Source organism: Mastigoproctus giganteus, chromosome 8 (genome assembly GCF_048544385.1).
Source record: "Mastigoproctus giganteus isolate SK-2022 chromosome 8, ASM4854438v1, whole genome shotgun sequence".
Taxonomy (NCBI): Eukaryota; Metazoa; Arthropoda; class Arachnida; order Uropygi; family Thelyphonidae; genus Mastigoproctus; species Mastigoproctus giganteus.
This window is the reverse complement of record NC_143582.1, coordinates 36,732,735-36,749,216: the sequence shown is the minus strand read 5'-3', so window position 1 is coordinate 36,749,216 and position 16,482 is coordinate 36,732,735. Positions and strand designations below refer to the sequence as shown.

The 16,482-nt window shown below is 33.7% G+C and overlaps 1 protein-coding gene across 1 annotated transcript in view; it reads left to right on the top strand.

Annotated features, from left to right (window-relative positions):
* Positions 1-5,518: 5,518 nt before the first annotated feature.
* LOC150081447 (uncharacterized) overlaps positions 5,519-16,482 on the top strand; it is a 108,336-nt gene continuing 97,372 nt past the window's right edge. Inside the window, exons 1-2 of the mRNA XM_090379854.1 lie at positions 5,519-5,650; positions 7,071-8,069. Coding sequence (XP_090235980.1) covers positions 7,554-8,069 — 516 coding nt within the window. The 5' untranslated portion in view covers positions 5,519-5,650; positions 7,071-7,553. The remainder of the gene's footprint in view (positions 5,651-7,070; positions 8,070-16,482) is intronic.

Sequence of the window (16,482 nt, the reverse complement as noted above, 5' to 3'; positions counted from 1 at the left end):
TATCACTCAACGTGCCATCACCATTACCCATCAAAAGCCGGAACGCCTCACACTTAAAACTTTACACCTCCGTTTGAGACTGTTTATCTACAGCGGGGAGGGACAGGGGGAGCGACAAATAGCTGATCTTGAAGCATGTTTTGGTTGATCTACACAGAAAGCATTCTGGAGAGGGCACAAGGGCCAAAATCTCATTAATTACTTGCCTAATTGAATTTTTAAGTACACCAAATTTTAATATCTATTATGCTCTTTTAGTAATAAAAATATTATAACAATTCTACAACTAGTGTATTTTAGTTATTTAGCGTATTTAGTTATTTTAAATTGTAATAGGTCGATCTCGAGACTTTGTTTATTTAAGATCATAGGTGGGAAAGGTTGCCAACCCCTGATCTACATCTCCAAATTAGGTTGCATGATTTTAGTGTATAACGAAATAATGGTAGTTTACAGTATTTTTATTTTGTATTTATTGTTTGTGATATATGATTTTTATGGCATAAACATTCCGAGTCATTACGTAGGCAACTAAGCCTTAAAAGTATGAAACGCAAATTATACTGCATTAAGTAAATAACTACATGTACTAATTGCCACATCCACAAAGTGACACAGTTATCTTGGATGGAAATGTGTAATTATTTTCGAAACCGTCAGTTGCTTACAACTTGTGCAATTTGTGTTTCTTACGATTAATTAAAATCTTTGATACATGATTTGATTAATTTCCTAATTCAGGAAGATTTCACACATGTCGAAATTAAATTTACAATATATTAATAATCCCACTTTTACAGAACCAGTAATATGATGGCGAATTCCAAGAGCGAGAAATATTTCAAGTTTATTGGGGAAAGGGGAATGGTTGAGTAGAGTTTACAGTTAGGAAAAAAAAAAAAAAAAAAAAAACAAGAAAAGAAAAACAAATGCCTATATGCAGGAGAGGACTCGGCGGGGGGAAGCTCGCACGAGTCCTTTGTTACATCTTTTTGGGATTATGTGAGCCCCTCGCTTAAAAAAAAAAAAAAAAAAAAAAGATTCGCTATATGGCTTTGAAATTTTTTTTTTTTTTTTTTTTACAGCGTATCTGGGGTGGCATCCTCTCAAATAAATATTTAACGTGCGCTGTGATTTCATGTCCTATTTATATGCTGTGAGAAGAGTTTCTTTCTTTTTTGCCTCAGTATTGTTTATACAGTAATAAATTTAATTTTTTAAAATTTTAAAATGAAGCAGTAACTTAATTTTTTACTTGTTCCAAAACATGTTAAATTATCGACGTTAGTAAAGTAAACATTATTGTCAAGTCATTCATGTATACGGCAAAAAGTAAAGGAAGCCACTCAGAGCTCTGCACATTTCCTCTAACAAAATCGACAGCAATTGATTACCTTCCATGACCAAGTTTATTGGGGGGGAAGAACTATTGATGTTCTCTCCGTATGGAAGTTGCTAACCCATTCCAAATTATTCATATAAATAACACATTCCTGTGACCACTAAACTTTTTTTTTTTTTTATGGAAATCCCAAGCACGAGAGGTATTAGAACCTACAGTACTTAGCGCCAAGCATTGGGTTGAAAGAAGATACTTGTTGCCCCTTTTTATGTGTTGGGTGTAATTTCGAACTATGATTGGATGTAACAGAGCCGTACCCGTGTTCAATAGGACAGGATCAGTCTTTAGTGACTGCGCCGAGTGCAATGTACCTGAACGCCCGATTCAAAAGAGTTCCAAATTCAAATAAATAGAACGGCAAGAACGAACGGTGATCCCAAACATTAATTCTTGTACCTCGGTCTCCAACTCTAGGATCGGACCTACACCCAGTCATGGCAGTGAATATGGGTGGAGAAGAGGAGGCGTGTACTGGATGTAAAAGCATCCGAGGTCCCGACATATAAAGGAACTTCCTAAAAAGTTTGTTAAGAAGTTAAAACATGGTTATAATGAAAGGTAGGGAGGTCCCCGACACTAACCATTCTTCTGTTTGGAGATGTCTGACTTCGAGTTCTCATAGTCTGAAAATTTCTAGAAGCCACTTCAATTGAGAAGTCGATTCCTGGAAGACCCCATTGCGGTCTGAATACCCCCGTCCCCCTTGGTTATTCAGCCCGCACAACATGCAACTCAGCCCTTGAACACCCTTCAGAGACAATGTGTAATGGTGCAACATGACCAAAGGTCTCTTATAAGCTTAAAAATCAACAACGAAATCACTATACCAACCATGCACCACGGCCTCACGATACCATTGCGTGGGTCATGCTCTCCCCCTCTAGCTAACAAATTGGATACGTTTGGGCGAACGCGGTGCCGGAGATAACAAAGGGACATTTTTCAATTCTTGAATTGGAAACGGTTGCGACTGCCCGGATTACGATAACAGATCCAAATAAAGTACCCCCCGGATGTTTGTGCTGGATGGCGTATGCATGTTAACTCTTAGCTGAATAACTGAAATTCTTCTTGAGAGAGTCCCTTGTTTAACAAATTGGTAGCACACCCTTGTCTTAAATGGATGGTGAATTTTTAAAAGGTAGGCGATCTAACAATAATAGAATTTATTTTACGATGTATATGTTCTGCTCAATTATATAAGTAAAGAAGGTGTCAATACATTGCAAAATATAAAGCCTTTAAAATAAAATGCCACCGTTGCAACATGGGGCCGCCGTAGCCTAGTGGTCAGGCGCGCGCGGGTGCATAAGTGCACGTGCCTTGAGTGACCGGGGCTCAAGCCCGTGACTGCTGAATATGGTGCTGTTTCTTATATTCTGTCTATCTTGTGAACTCCTCTGACCGTTTGGTCGTCCCGAAGTATAAACAGAAAATTTATTTATATATTAATACGTATAATTATTATATGTGTATGAGTGTAATATTAATTATTATATGTGCATGAGTGTAATATTAATTATTATATGTGTATGAGTGTAATGTAATATTAATATTATATCAATTATATATGTATAATTAATATAATATATATTTAGAAATAAATAGAGAAAGGAAAAATTGCAAAACGGTTAAGGCCTTGCACCTGTCATTCATATTACTTTTAAGTCTGTTAAAGAGGAAAATAAAAATAAGTTTCCAGTCGTTCAAACGGGTTGAACTTTTACGATATGGTTCGCCTGAACTTCCTATGAAAAGGCCCAAACTTCCATCACCGAATGCCATCAAGAGCAGACTGGGATGAGGGGGGGGGGGAGGATAACTGAAGCATGGTTATTCAAAAAAGCACGACCCCCCAAATAACACGAAGGCTTTGTCCGTGAATTCCATTTTTATAAAATAGAAAAGGTGCAAAATAAACTTAAAGAATCAAATTTTTTTCCCTGTCTGTAAATATCATCATATGACAAAAATAGAGGCAATATTCAAGGGTGTTTGGAAGTCACAAAGGTACCCAGGAAATATTTTAAGGATCCTTCAACTTTTTATTTATTTATTATTTTTTAAAAATAAAGATATCCGTCACTGATCGTGGGGGTTGGATCGGCAAAACTGCGAATGGCAAATACTTAAAGTAATGGAAAGAATGGGTTGATTACATTCCACCCGAGTTGGAAAATACAGAACGCAATTTTTAAAACAATAGAAATAGGAAAATTTTAAATGTTTAAGTTAAAAAAAGGGGTTTGGTATACGCTATAAGCTTTAAAGGTTAATTTGATGATAGAAAATCTAGATACAGGGGAGGTAGACGCAATGGAACACAATGTTGCAGTGGAGGTAGAAATCGACTAGAAGAATTATGTTAGAAAGCTTATCTTTCCTTTTAATTTCTTTACAGAGTTCTTTATACAGTAGTACAGCAACTTTGGGTGTTTCAGCTCCCTCAAGATGTAAATCGATCATTAACACATACAGACATATTATACTATAAATAATACGAACCAGCGTGCTATGACCAAAGCAGTCGATGCGCACAAAATAAGATAATCCGTAATAAACATATCTTTTAAATTGATATCTTTTTAGTAGCATTTTTTTCACTTAAAAATAACACAGATACGAAGTTTAAAATTTGTGCGATACAATAGGAATCATTGCTTGGGGCCTATGGGCAGAGGGAACCTAACAGGAAATATCCTGGTGATCCAATACGTCCACATAGAGAACACTTATCAACTTACTATTCGTTTTAGTATTAATAATGGCCATATGGTGCATGGTGCAAGGAAGCCTAAGGTTTATGCTGCACCAGCCAAAAAAAAAAAAAATAATAATAATAATAAAAAATAATAAAATGAAATAAATAATTATAACAGAAAACAAAACAGACAACCTATGCGTTTCCCTCCTCCCGTAGATAACTATCCAGCTGACCTTTGAATTTCCCTAAATTCTCAGCCTCTACCACCCATGTAGATACTTATTCCAGTAATTTATAACTCGCTGGCTAATATCTTTGGAATTTTGCAAATAGATATATTGTAACATTGTGTAATATTCGTTTTAAAAAGATGCATATAATCACTTTCGTAGTTTCCGTTCGTAAGTATTTGTGAGACTAGGTTCAAGAGATAATTAAAATTTTGTTTGTGAAATCGCGTTGTGGCGTGGTAAAACTCTTATAATTACGTTCTGATTTGAAATATATGTTTTATACCGGAATCATAATTTCCAGAGCTTATTATGGGGGAGGGGGCCGGACAGCGTAGCCCCGAGATAACTGTGACAGGGGTACTCTAAAATTTACTTATATATTCGGGCATAAATTATTATATTGAAGAAATAAAGAAACAAAAAAAAAAAAAAAAAAGGAAAAAAAATTAGGAAATGAAACAATATACTGTACAGCAAAACCTGCTTGTATATATTAATGTCATATTCAGTAGTACGTTGACCTAGTGTAGGACAACTCACAAAATAAATAATTCCAAATAATTTATGGCCACAAAATTGTGTTCAGCTCCAAGCCTCGAGAATGCTCCCTAGTACTGTAATATGGACCATAGTAATTTCGAATCACAAAGCATAACGTCCCGCGAATGGTTAGACGTTAAGGCTTTGTGAACTAATCCTGATGTAGAAAGCCATTTGGGTAATATACTGTCTAAAGTTTGTTCATTAGTGAACAAAATAGGCAGAAACTGTGGTGGGCTATTTGAAAATAATGCTTTTATTTTTATGTTTATATATGTGTTTGTTTTGCGTTCGAAAGTTATGCTCTTTGAATAGAATATTCAAAGAACAGAACTTGAGAGGAAAAAAGTTAAAATGCGTGTGTATTGTACCATATGTTATATATTTACACAAACAAGTACGATTGGACAAGCTTTACAGCTGTGCTGTCAAAGAAGCGCGTGCATTCCATTCTTAGTACCTAGCAGCATTCATAGATGTCCAAACACGCCTCAGGAGAAAAATCTCTTCTGGCGGCATCTGGCGGATATGCAGGTACTAAAAGTTACAAATATGTTAGTATTCGCTGCTACCCGGTCGGTAGCGTGTCAAACATGGCGCTAGTTTTGCGATGGAATATGTTGTATCATCAGTAAATAAATGAGTTTTACGGTTATTGTTTTTGGTAAGGAGATAACTCTTTAAATTAATAGTTCAGTCATATATTCGAAACTTGGAATATCTGTGCGCCATTTTGAACATGCTCTTTTATTGTGGTGCATCATTTAAAATGTAAGCGTGGATTTTTGAAATTTTGAATTGGTCCATTTCAGCATCAGTTTGTCTTAACTCCCTGTGATAGACAATATATATATATATATACATATATTTTCATCTTGTACATGTATTTATTTTACTAATATAAGTATTCCATTTATATCTTAAGGTGCTGTTTGTTACATACAAATTTGTTTTATATGTGAGCATTTTTATTGTTGTCTTTCTTGTTTATAGAGATAATTGGTGGTACACTTAATTCGAATTCTTCAGATAATGGTACCGTTCTTTGATTTTAACTAATTTATGAGACTAAAATAAGGTTACAGTGCATGGTAATGATAATGGTAGTTAGTTTTTCATGTTCAATTTTAGTAAAAATAAATAGATTGTAAATCTCTATATAATAGTATGGACGTTGACAAACAAATAAAAAAGGGGAAAAAAATATATATGGAAATACGTTCTCGATATTATAAATCAACACATATAAGTTATATTATTGTTATGTTTTAAATTCATGTTCCTCCTTATGCCGTATTGGCAATGTTAAGAAATTCATATAAGTCAGTTCTCCACAATAGCGATATTTTAGAGCTTTTTAAGATGCGGTTTTCAAACACACACACACACACACACACACACAATATATATATACATATAGATAGATAGAGAAAAATAATGTTTTAGTGATATTTATTTTTTTCACTCTGAGTTCATTGCAATTTTGGTAATATGTCTGTACATTAGGTGCCGAATTTAAAGGTTATTGGGTTGGAGGTATAATCAGTAACATTGAAGTAGTCGATAGGACAAAAAGTGGATTTTTTGATAACTAAAATTGTATAGTGATATAGATGATAAGTACAAAAGAGAGTTTTACAATTATTTGTGGTGCAAGACAAAAATGTTCCCCTCCTCTCAAGTTGACAGCAGTGCTGTGACTGTATGTTTCTCTCAAAATAGTCCATTGATTAATTATCATTATTATTATTATTTTTTTTGATCAATCATGTAGCCCATAGATGCCAATATATTCTGTGTAATTGCATGCATTCTTTGGTTAGTTTGGCTGTTAATCGTATTTGATTATGTCCATTATTGTAGTTTTTCTCAATTAGTGTTTATTTTCTAGATAGTGAATAATTTCTAGTCACTACTATTATTGTTCCATTATATGCTGCCTTTTCCATTTATGAAGTCCAGGTGTAAAGTACAATTTTTTTAAAATTTGGTCAGCCATATGATTAAAGATTAATTTACTTTGTAAAAGTAATTTTAATAATCCTGTTTTTAATCAATTTTGAATTCATAATTTTGCAGAATATATAACTTATACAATGGGGTATAATTGCCAATTTTTGAGCTAAGAAAAAAAATCAGTGATGTGACATTATAGTAGACTTAACTTTTTATTTTATTTATTTTTTTTTAGGTTTGCCACTTGTGTCATAGAATGCCTGGCATGATTCCAAAAATAACAGATATTATAACTGCTCGGAATGTCATGCCTGAGGAATGTCATGAAGATGGTACCTAATATACTTTCATTTAGTGAATTGCATTTACAAGCGAAACAGCATATTGGACTGCCAGTACTAGACATTTACTTTATTTGCATTACTAACATATTTCTGTATGTCGAGTATTTTGGAGAGCCATTTTTAGTTCCACGAAGTGGTAGTTAGTTTGTACGACAGACTTTCATTCTAAGAATTTGGAAACATCTTTGTAGCTAATGTTTAATAACACAAGCTTTCATTGTTTTATTTGCATGTCTCTTTTACTGTGCTTCTTTGAAGAAGTGGATGAAACATGATGTAATTTTCTGTAAAGGCACTCAGCCACATGTCATACAATACATAGGTTTATTGCTGATGTCTGACCATTATTACAGCTCATTTGGTAGGAGTGGCAAATGCCCCGCGAAGTCAGAGAGAACCAAAGTTATTTGCATAGAGATGCAGCTAGCACTCCACCTGTTGCTCATCCTGCAAATCCAGCAAATGCTTCAATATCATCGTATTGTTCTGTTTCATCTTCCATTTCTGAATCTGTACATGCAAAAAGAGATTGTATGAATGTCAATGGAGATCCTCAGAGCTTAAACTTACCTGTGATAAATGGTGGATGTGTAAATACACGCCGAACGGCAGTGGCCTTCCATGAAACTAGATTAAGTAAATCATCCCGAAACAGATATAGGCAGAAGGAACTAGATGCAATTAGGAATAGCCTCCTTCCTTTTGCCAACTGTGATAAACAGGAAAATCATTATGAGTTTAGTAGTGCAAGTAGCACTACTAGTGACTATAGTAGCCTTAGCCATACTACAGGAAGTAGTACCCATTCAGAGCCCAATGGATTAATTAAAGATCTTAGGAAACAGCAACAGCAGGTTTTTGAGCACCTTGTGACAATGGGTTATTCTGAGGTAAGAATAATAATTTTGACTATTTATTACAAATGACATTTTTGGAAGATTATCACATAGCCTTTTTTTGATTGGGTGTGTGTGTGTGTGCTTTTTAAGTGAAAATTGTAAATTACATTTAATTTTGTCTTTCTTTACTTTAATGCTTATAGGGCTAAAAAATGAGTAATATTTTAAGTTTGTTTAGTAATTAAATTTTTCCACTGTACAACTTGTTTGGAAATCATTAACAAATATAATATTCTAATATACTGTGTGATTTTTAAAAAAATCATGCATCCTTTATGTGAATGCAGGCAAACTCTTTTAATGTGCTCTGTGTAGAAAGGCCTGCTTCCCATTTTGTAGTCTGTAGTAATAGGCAGACAGTTTTATTGTAATGTGATATGTTGTAACTATAAGTAGAGTAACTATGGTTTAAAATAAATAATTGTTTATACTCTAGAATGGCCACATCAATTAGAAGATTTTGCAATTATGCAGTTTATAAGAATTTATTATATGGCTTTGAACGTGCAGTAATTTTGCATGTTTGCATGCTGACTATTTGTGTGTTGGCCATTTGTGTGCCTGGATACATCATATTGGCCCCAGTTATGCTAATGGACTTTGAAAGGAATAGAATTATTGGTGTGAATATATTATTGACATAGCATGTTTTCTGCAACTGTTGAAGTCTTAAGTGACTGATTCACTGACAGCAAAATATGCAGCAATTACAAGAAGTATTATATCTGCCAACTTTTTGAACCTGTAAAATTTAAGGAAAACATTTCTTATGGTTTTATTAAGGGGTTTTATTTTTTATGTTTGTTAACACTATATGGGTTATATTCAAAAAATATGCATACAACATAATGTGTTTGTTGATACAAACTTAAAGAATGATGGAGTCATGATTGTTACCATATTTTCTAAACCATAAGATGCACTTTTTTCTCTAGAAAATGTTGCCTAAAATTCTCCTGCATCTTATAGTCTGATGGTATAGTAAGTGCATATAGTGATTTTTTTTTTATCTTCAGCCATGACCTCAGACATTATTGTCAAACATCCAGGTGGCTCTTCCTAAAATAGCTAGCTCTTATTGTTTGACCATTTTGTATTACATGTAACAGTGGATAGTTGTTAAATTAAAAATTGTGAAATTATTTGTAACTCCAAGAGGCCTTAAGCCATCTGCAGTTATTGGACATTTCAATTAACAAACACTTTAAAGTTTTCACGCATGAGGAGTGGATGAAATTGGAGGCACCAAATCACAATTTGATACCAACAGGATGAATGAAATGGCCCACAATTTTACAAGTGTGCATATGGGTGAAAATTTGTGGGGGGGTCAGTAAAATGCGAGACAGTTGTCTTTCAAGAAATGTGTAGTCAGCAGTGTCCTTGTTGGCCTGAAGTTGAGGCACTTTTTGAAGAAAGTGAAAGTTTAGACCACAACATTAATAATGACAAGTGTGACAGTAGCAGTGATGTGTTATGCAATAAGCACTTTTGAGCCTGTGTTTCAAATATATGCAATAAAGTATTTTTTACAAAAATGGGTGCATCTTTTCATCCAGAAAATGCAGTATATATTTGAATCAGTATGGATTTTGAAGCTTAATTAATTTACTCTGGCTTTGTTTATATTTTGTGCAAAGCGTATGAAGTAGATAGAATAAGAATTTCAGTTCTGAAGTATGAAGTAGATAGAATAAGAATTTCAAAGAATTTGCTCAAATTTCAGAATTTGAACATACTTTTTTTTTTTCTTGTTCTATAGTGATCCCCTTTGATCACTGAGTTCAAATGGGACCATCTGCCAATGTCTCTGACATGTTGATTTCCTTTTTAAGAATTTTCTCTAAGTTTGTAAAATGGCATTTATAGTGCCCTCTCTGTTGTATTAGCATTAGTTAAATTTAATGTATACAAAAAATTATGCACAATGGTCAATTCAGATGTGCTTGCTTAGCAATGGAAAAGTTAAATATATTGCTGCTTATTTTGACCAGTGGCTAGGAAAGCTAATTGTATATATAAAAGCTGTTACTTTTTAACTTTTATGATGTCTCACTTGATAATGGAAGATGGATACTAAATTAGAAATTATAATAAATTAATTAATGAATTTAAAAAAATAAAATGTGCATACTTCTCCTTAGGATTTCCCTTAGTATATGTGGAAAATTTCTGGTTTCTAAGTTCATGTTGTTGGAGCTATGGCACTTGCACATAGATATACATACCATTTCTTTTTTATGCAGAAAATAAACAGGTACACACACACACACGGTTATCTTGATAATTCGTTACCAGTGAGAAGCAAATTAAAAGGAGTATAAAATTGTTTTGGGGGGGGGGGGGATGAAATAAGTGGCAAAAACGAATCACACCGAGATATATACTGTGTGTATATATAATATATTACATCAAGTGGCCACTTTATTAGATATACCTGATAGTCAGTACATCTCCATTTAGATCTCAGAACGTTCTAGATTCATTATAGCATGGATTTGACAAGGTATTGAAGATGTCATTGGGATGCCAATCCATGTTGACTCATTTACTTTCCGCAGTTGTTGCAAATTGGATAGTTTTGGATCTCTGTTCCCTAGAGCAATCCCACCACATTCCACAGATGTTCAATTGAATTTAAATCTGATGACTGGGGAAGCTTCTGCAATAGACAGCTGAATTTGCTTTCATGTACCCGGAGCCAGTTTTATACAATTCTGGCCTGGCATATTATTCATTTGGAAGAACCTATTCATAGATGGATATACTGCAGTCATGAAGGGATATGCCTGGTTGGAAACAATTTCCAGGTAATCTGTAACACCCAAACATTACTTCACAGGTATCAAGGGGCCCAATGTGCACCATTATTCTGCCGCCACCATCACCAACCTGCATTGTTGATGACTCCATGGATTCTTGCCGTTTTCACCATATTATGGTCCTTCCAGCTGTGTGAAACAGCAGGAACTGAGATTCATTAGCCCAGCAATGTTTTTCCAGTCCTCTGATGTCTAGCGTTTGTGTTCCTGAACTCTCCATAACTATACATTCTTGTTCTTTGTTGACAGGAGTGGAACCTGGTTTGGTTGTCCACTATGATACTCTGTGCTTGACAAAGTATGACAAGTTATATATTCAGAAACATGTCTATGGTTACACTATTGTACTGGGTTGTTTATTTAGCTAACTGTCACTTTTCTCTGGCCTTTCTTGTTGGTTTTTTCATCAGTGATGCTGATTCTGATCAGGATTGCTGTTGGCTAGGTGTTACTTGGTTACTGAACCAGTCTCGGTACATCTGAGGCACAGTTGTACATGAAAGTCCCAGGTTGTCAGCATGCATCATAGTGGTTAAATAAAAATCCTTTCTTATTTATTAAGACATACTGTATATATTAAATATGGTAATAATTAATTGTATAAAAATAATGCTTGCACTTTCGACACAAATGCAAAGAAGGATATTTATTAGAGTTAGAACTTTGTAAATACTAATAATAATGATGATAATAGAGGTGCACATTTAAGAATACATACACAGTAATTTTATTCTTTGTTTTGTTTGTGCTCCATGATAGTGAAAACTTGACTGATGTCTGGTCATGAACATGTGGACTGTTTTTAAACAGTCCACATGTTCATGGCAGGGATTTTAAACATGCAGTTTTACACAGGCTTGCAGTTCTAAAATTATTTGTGCGGGAAGTTTTAACTTAAATATGTACAGATTATCTATACATTTAACTAGTAAAATATGTTTCCAGGTTCTTAACAGTACAAATTTTGTATATGTGAAAACATACAGAAAATTCAAGATAATGTGAGGACACATTATCTTGAACTTGTGTAACTCAAAAGATACCTATACAGTATATAGTTCAGGCTAACAGGAGGATGGCAATGGTGGCACTAGCTCTATAATCTAATATATTACTGTTAGTGCCAGTTATCAGCAACACAATGGGTTGAATATTTTATTAATTGGAATATAAGAACAGGCATCTACAACCCCTCCTTACTACTGAACCCTACATCACATGAAAGAGAGGCAGCTTGTATGATGTGAAAAGCATTGTGAATGAACCATTTGGAGGACCCTGCTGGTGTATCAGAAGGTCCTGCAAACCCCATCTCTAGAAGGTGCCCTGTAATAGTCATTAGTTCTGCTAAGTTTTGTTTGTGTAGAATGGGGGCAAGATCTTCCAATTTTCTGTCAACAACTGATGGATGCATATTTGTCCATCACAAAAACAACTTGTAGATAATAAAAAGAAAACACCTTTTAATGGCTGTTCTATTCAGTGTTCCAGTTATTTATTTTATGTGTGTTTGTTTAAAAATATTTTTGAAATTACATATCATTTGTGATTAATCAATACTTAATGTTTGCATTTTTTTATCATTGTTATACATTTTTGCTGCATTGTTAACCCTCTCCTATAATTCTATTTTTTTACCTATTTTTCTTATGTCATGTCTTTCTTATTATTTTTATTTATTTTATTCTATAACATAAAACCTTTTGATTATATAATATCTAAAACTTACATTACACAAATTAAGTGTAATAGCTTTGAAATATTGATCTTTTGTAGATTGGTATGAATAAGTTAATATTTCAGATGATAAATTTTTAATTTTGTTTGGAATCAAAAATAAAAAAATATTTTTCTGAAATATTTTACACTTATCTTAGTTAGGGCTGGCTGTAGTCATGGGGTAAAGCATGTGGGCACAATGTACATTTGTGAGACATCCTCAATGGCAGAAAGTGCTGGTCCCATAGGAATTGCTATTGTTGGTGACTATCCTGTTTGTACAATATATTCCCACTTTCCTACAGTCAGGGAAGTGGGAATATATTGTACAAACAGGATGAACCATTAATAGAACCAGGATATGTTTGCCAGGGGCAAAAGTTAATGATATGTAAAACAGTTATATATTTTAAGAGCACAATAGGTGATATTGTCGTTTATGTTGGTACTAATGATATTAAGAATAGAAGGTCTGAGGATTTACTTAATAGGTATAGAGCAGCAGTGTTGAGAAAAAGCTGTGATTTAGGATGAAATTTGTGTGTCGGTGATTTTGCCAGGTTGATAGGACGGAGTTCATGATGAGAGCCTTGTTACTCAAATTTCTGTTCAGGTGTCTGACAAACTGAATACAGTAAATATTTTGCATCTACATTATACATGAAGTTTTTTGGGATAGAGATACTAGAAATATATCAAGTATAACTGGGAGCTAGATGATTTTGTGGTAACTGAGCAGAACGTGGTAGAGAAATTTTTGAAGCCGAAAGTGAGTAAGGAACTGGGGTTGATGGAAGCTACTCAATTATATTGAAAGAAGAAACAAAAGAGGTAAGCAAACCTTTGGCCATAATTATGAGAGCATCCTTGGATTCAGGGTAATGCGGGATCATCTTTTCAGGAATGCAGTTATATGGCAATCACAGCATGGATATTTTAAGGGGTCTTGTCTGACCACTCATTACTATTATGATGATAACAAAGGAGCTAGTCGCAAAAAATAATTTTGACATCATATACTTTGATTTTAGTAATGCTTTAGATACTGTTCCACATTAAAGGCTTGTATACAAAATGGAGCAGTGTGGCATTAAGGGCAAGTTACAGCTATGGATAAAGGGGTGGTTGACTGGTAGAAGACAGTGGTTATTAATGGGCACTGCTCTTCTTGGACTGTTATTAAGAGAGGCCTTTAGGGCTCAGTGCCGAGCCCTTTATTGTTTTTAATGTTATTAATAATACTAATGAAGGCATATCAGGCTTAATGTGTAAGTTTGCAGATGAAACAAAAGTTGGCAGGTGGTTAGTGATAGCAATTAGGGTATTGTAGTACAGTAAAATCTAGAAAATTTCAGATATTTAATATGCTCATAGTAGAAGGTGTATCACTTTAAATAAATTTGATAAATTGTATTTAGTTTGGTGGTATAAGACAAAGTGTGTTTCCTTATGGCAATCAAATATCTGCTTCGTCCAAACAATTCATGGATTGCAAGTTGACAGCTGAGTTTCTGGAAGTATTAAAGTAAAATATTGTTTAACTTAAATATAATTGTATTTGGAATATTAATTCATCATCCAATAGTGCTATTCACAGAACATGTTTTTGTACCAAATTGAAATTAATCAATTTTGCAAAGAGACAAGGCTATGTGCAGTTTCTAGTATTTCTCAGTATCATTGAAATTAAAGAAGAAAGAGTTGATGTACAGAGGTCCTTATTTGGGGAATTGAAAAGTGCACAAGGAAGCCTATACTATAACAAATTATCCCAAGTCATGCTTGGCATTTTAATAGTTCTTCATAGAAATGTTGAGTATGATAGAATATACTCTATAGGTTTCAGCCAGGTGAAAAAAAAAAAAAAAAAAAAAACTTGAGTTCAGATTTTTTACTTCTGGTGAAGCTTAGGAAATGCTCTCGACAGCCAAGGCTAAACAGAAGTGCAATTGTTATAAACAGAACTTTGACTCACCATTTCTGAAAAGTGCAAAGTGTACTGGAGCAGTCATAACCAGTTCATGTTTAACAGACTATCCAAACAGAAATCTGTAGTCAAAAAAAATCCCGAGTGTGCTAATGTTTGGAAGCATACTGTACTTCTGAACAATCCTAGCACTATAAATGTTAGTGAAATTTAATTTATAGTGCAGTGTGGACTTCAAAAATCCATCTGTTTTTTCTGAAAAACTTGCCTTTTTTTAAATTAAAAAGCTTTTTTGCCTGTTTGACCAAATATCTCCCATTTTCCTCCTGCTAATAGTTACTACCCAATATCCAGCTTTCTAAAAGTCAAAGCTGTGCACTTAACAATGATTTTTCAAAATTTACTAGTTCAAAAAACATTATAAACATTTTATTATAACCTTCAGAGAAGCAATTCCTTTAATGTTTTGATGCATTGTAAAGCTTCCTTTTTTTTACTATACTGAGTTCTATTTTTGGGCAATTCTTGTATTTCTTCTTCATTGTCATTAGTAAATGAATTTAGTTTGCAGATACAAGATTTCACTAGCAGGTTTATCCAAGTCGGTGATTACGCTATTTCTTTCACATTACTTAGACAATTTTCTAAGTTTAAAACTTCCTCTAGCAAGCAACAGAGCAGTTCCTGGCAGAGTTGAACATAATTACCATTTGGCACACTTTCATTAGCAAGTTTGGGTAAAAATGAAAACCCATACATTTGGAAACCCATCATAATGAATTATTACAGTGCGACCAACGTAAAGTTCTGAAGTGGATTTACTAGTATAAGTTTATAAGTGTTTAGGCGTGGTTAGTAAACAAGTGACATGGATATTGGATTCATTCATCTCTCTCTCTCTCTCTCTCTCTCTCTCTCTCTCTCTCTCTCTCTCTCTCTCTCTCTCTCTCTCTCTCTCTTCATATGCATATAACTGATGGAATTGCTTTCAGAGGCAGTAGAATGGCTTTGCCACTATGCATCCCATTTAGAGTGGTCTTGGTTTGATTTCCATCATTAGATCAGATTGATTTATTGCTACCATCAGTGAAGGTAGTAAAACAAGTAAATTTCATTTATGCTCTTTACAGATCCCACAGGAGTTTACAATTCATTGAACTTATTGCAACAGATTTACCACACAGTGGATGAGCTGGGTATTTTTTGTTGCAATGTATTTTTTCCTCAGGATCATAGTCAGTTTTATACTGAAATCAAAAAATATGTAAAAACAAATGAAAGTGTGTTATACTGTGTTAGAGGATATATGAACATTCCTCTATACAGGGGTTCTTAACTCTTTTTTTACAATCACTTTCCATCCACTTTTTCCGTGTTAGTTCACCTCCCTTAGTCTAGTTTAAAAAAAAATTGTAAATGAATTAATTGTATGGTTGGAAAATTCAGTTTTGAAAAAACTTTTAAGTTACATTCTTCTCATTACAAAAACTTCAATGAACAGGTTAAAAAAAATTGGAAAAAATAAAAATAAAAATTTACTATTTTTTGGAAGGTCTTTTTGCCTCCCTGGTTAAAAACCCCTGCTCTATAAATGCATCTAACTTAGAGCAACATGGATAACATACTTTTTTCCTAACCATTTTTTTTTATTACTGTAATAGGCCAATACATATTTGATGTTTTTTATTATTTAAAGCTTGCCAATTACATATTTAATAAAAATTGGCAAGTGAATTAAATATGGTTTAAAGATTTATGACAAATGAGGTTTCAAGTGTAACTGATGTATAAGTTGTAATTGATCATGATTGTCAGAAATTGAATCGATTTTCATATGCAGGCAACCCCCCATATGACACAGTACTTCTACAACACGGTTTTTGCTCTTAACACGATTGATAAATTATGGCAGTCCTCTCACAACACAGTACTTATA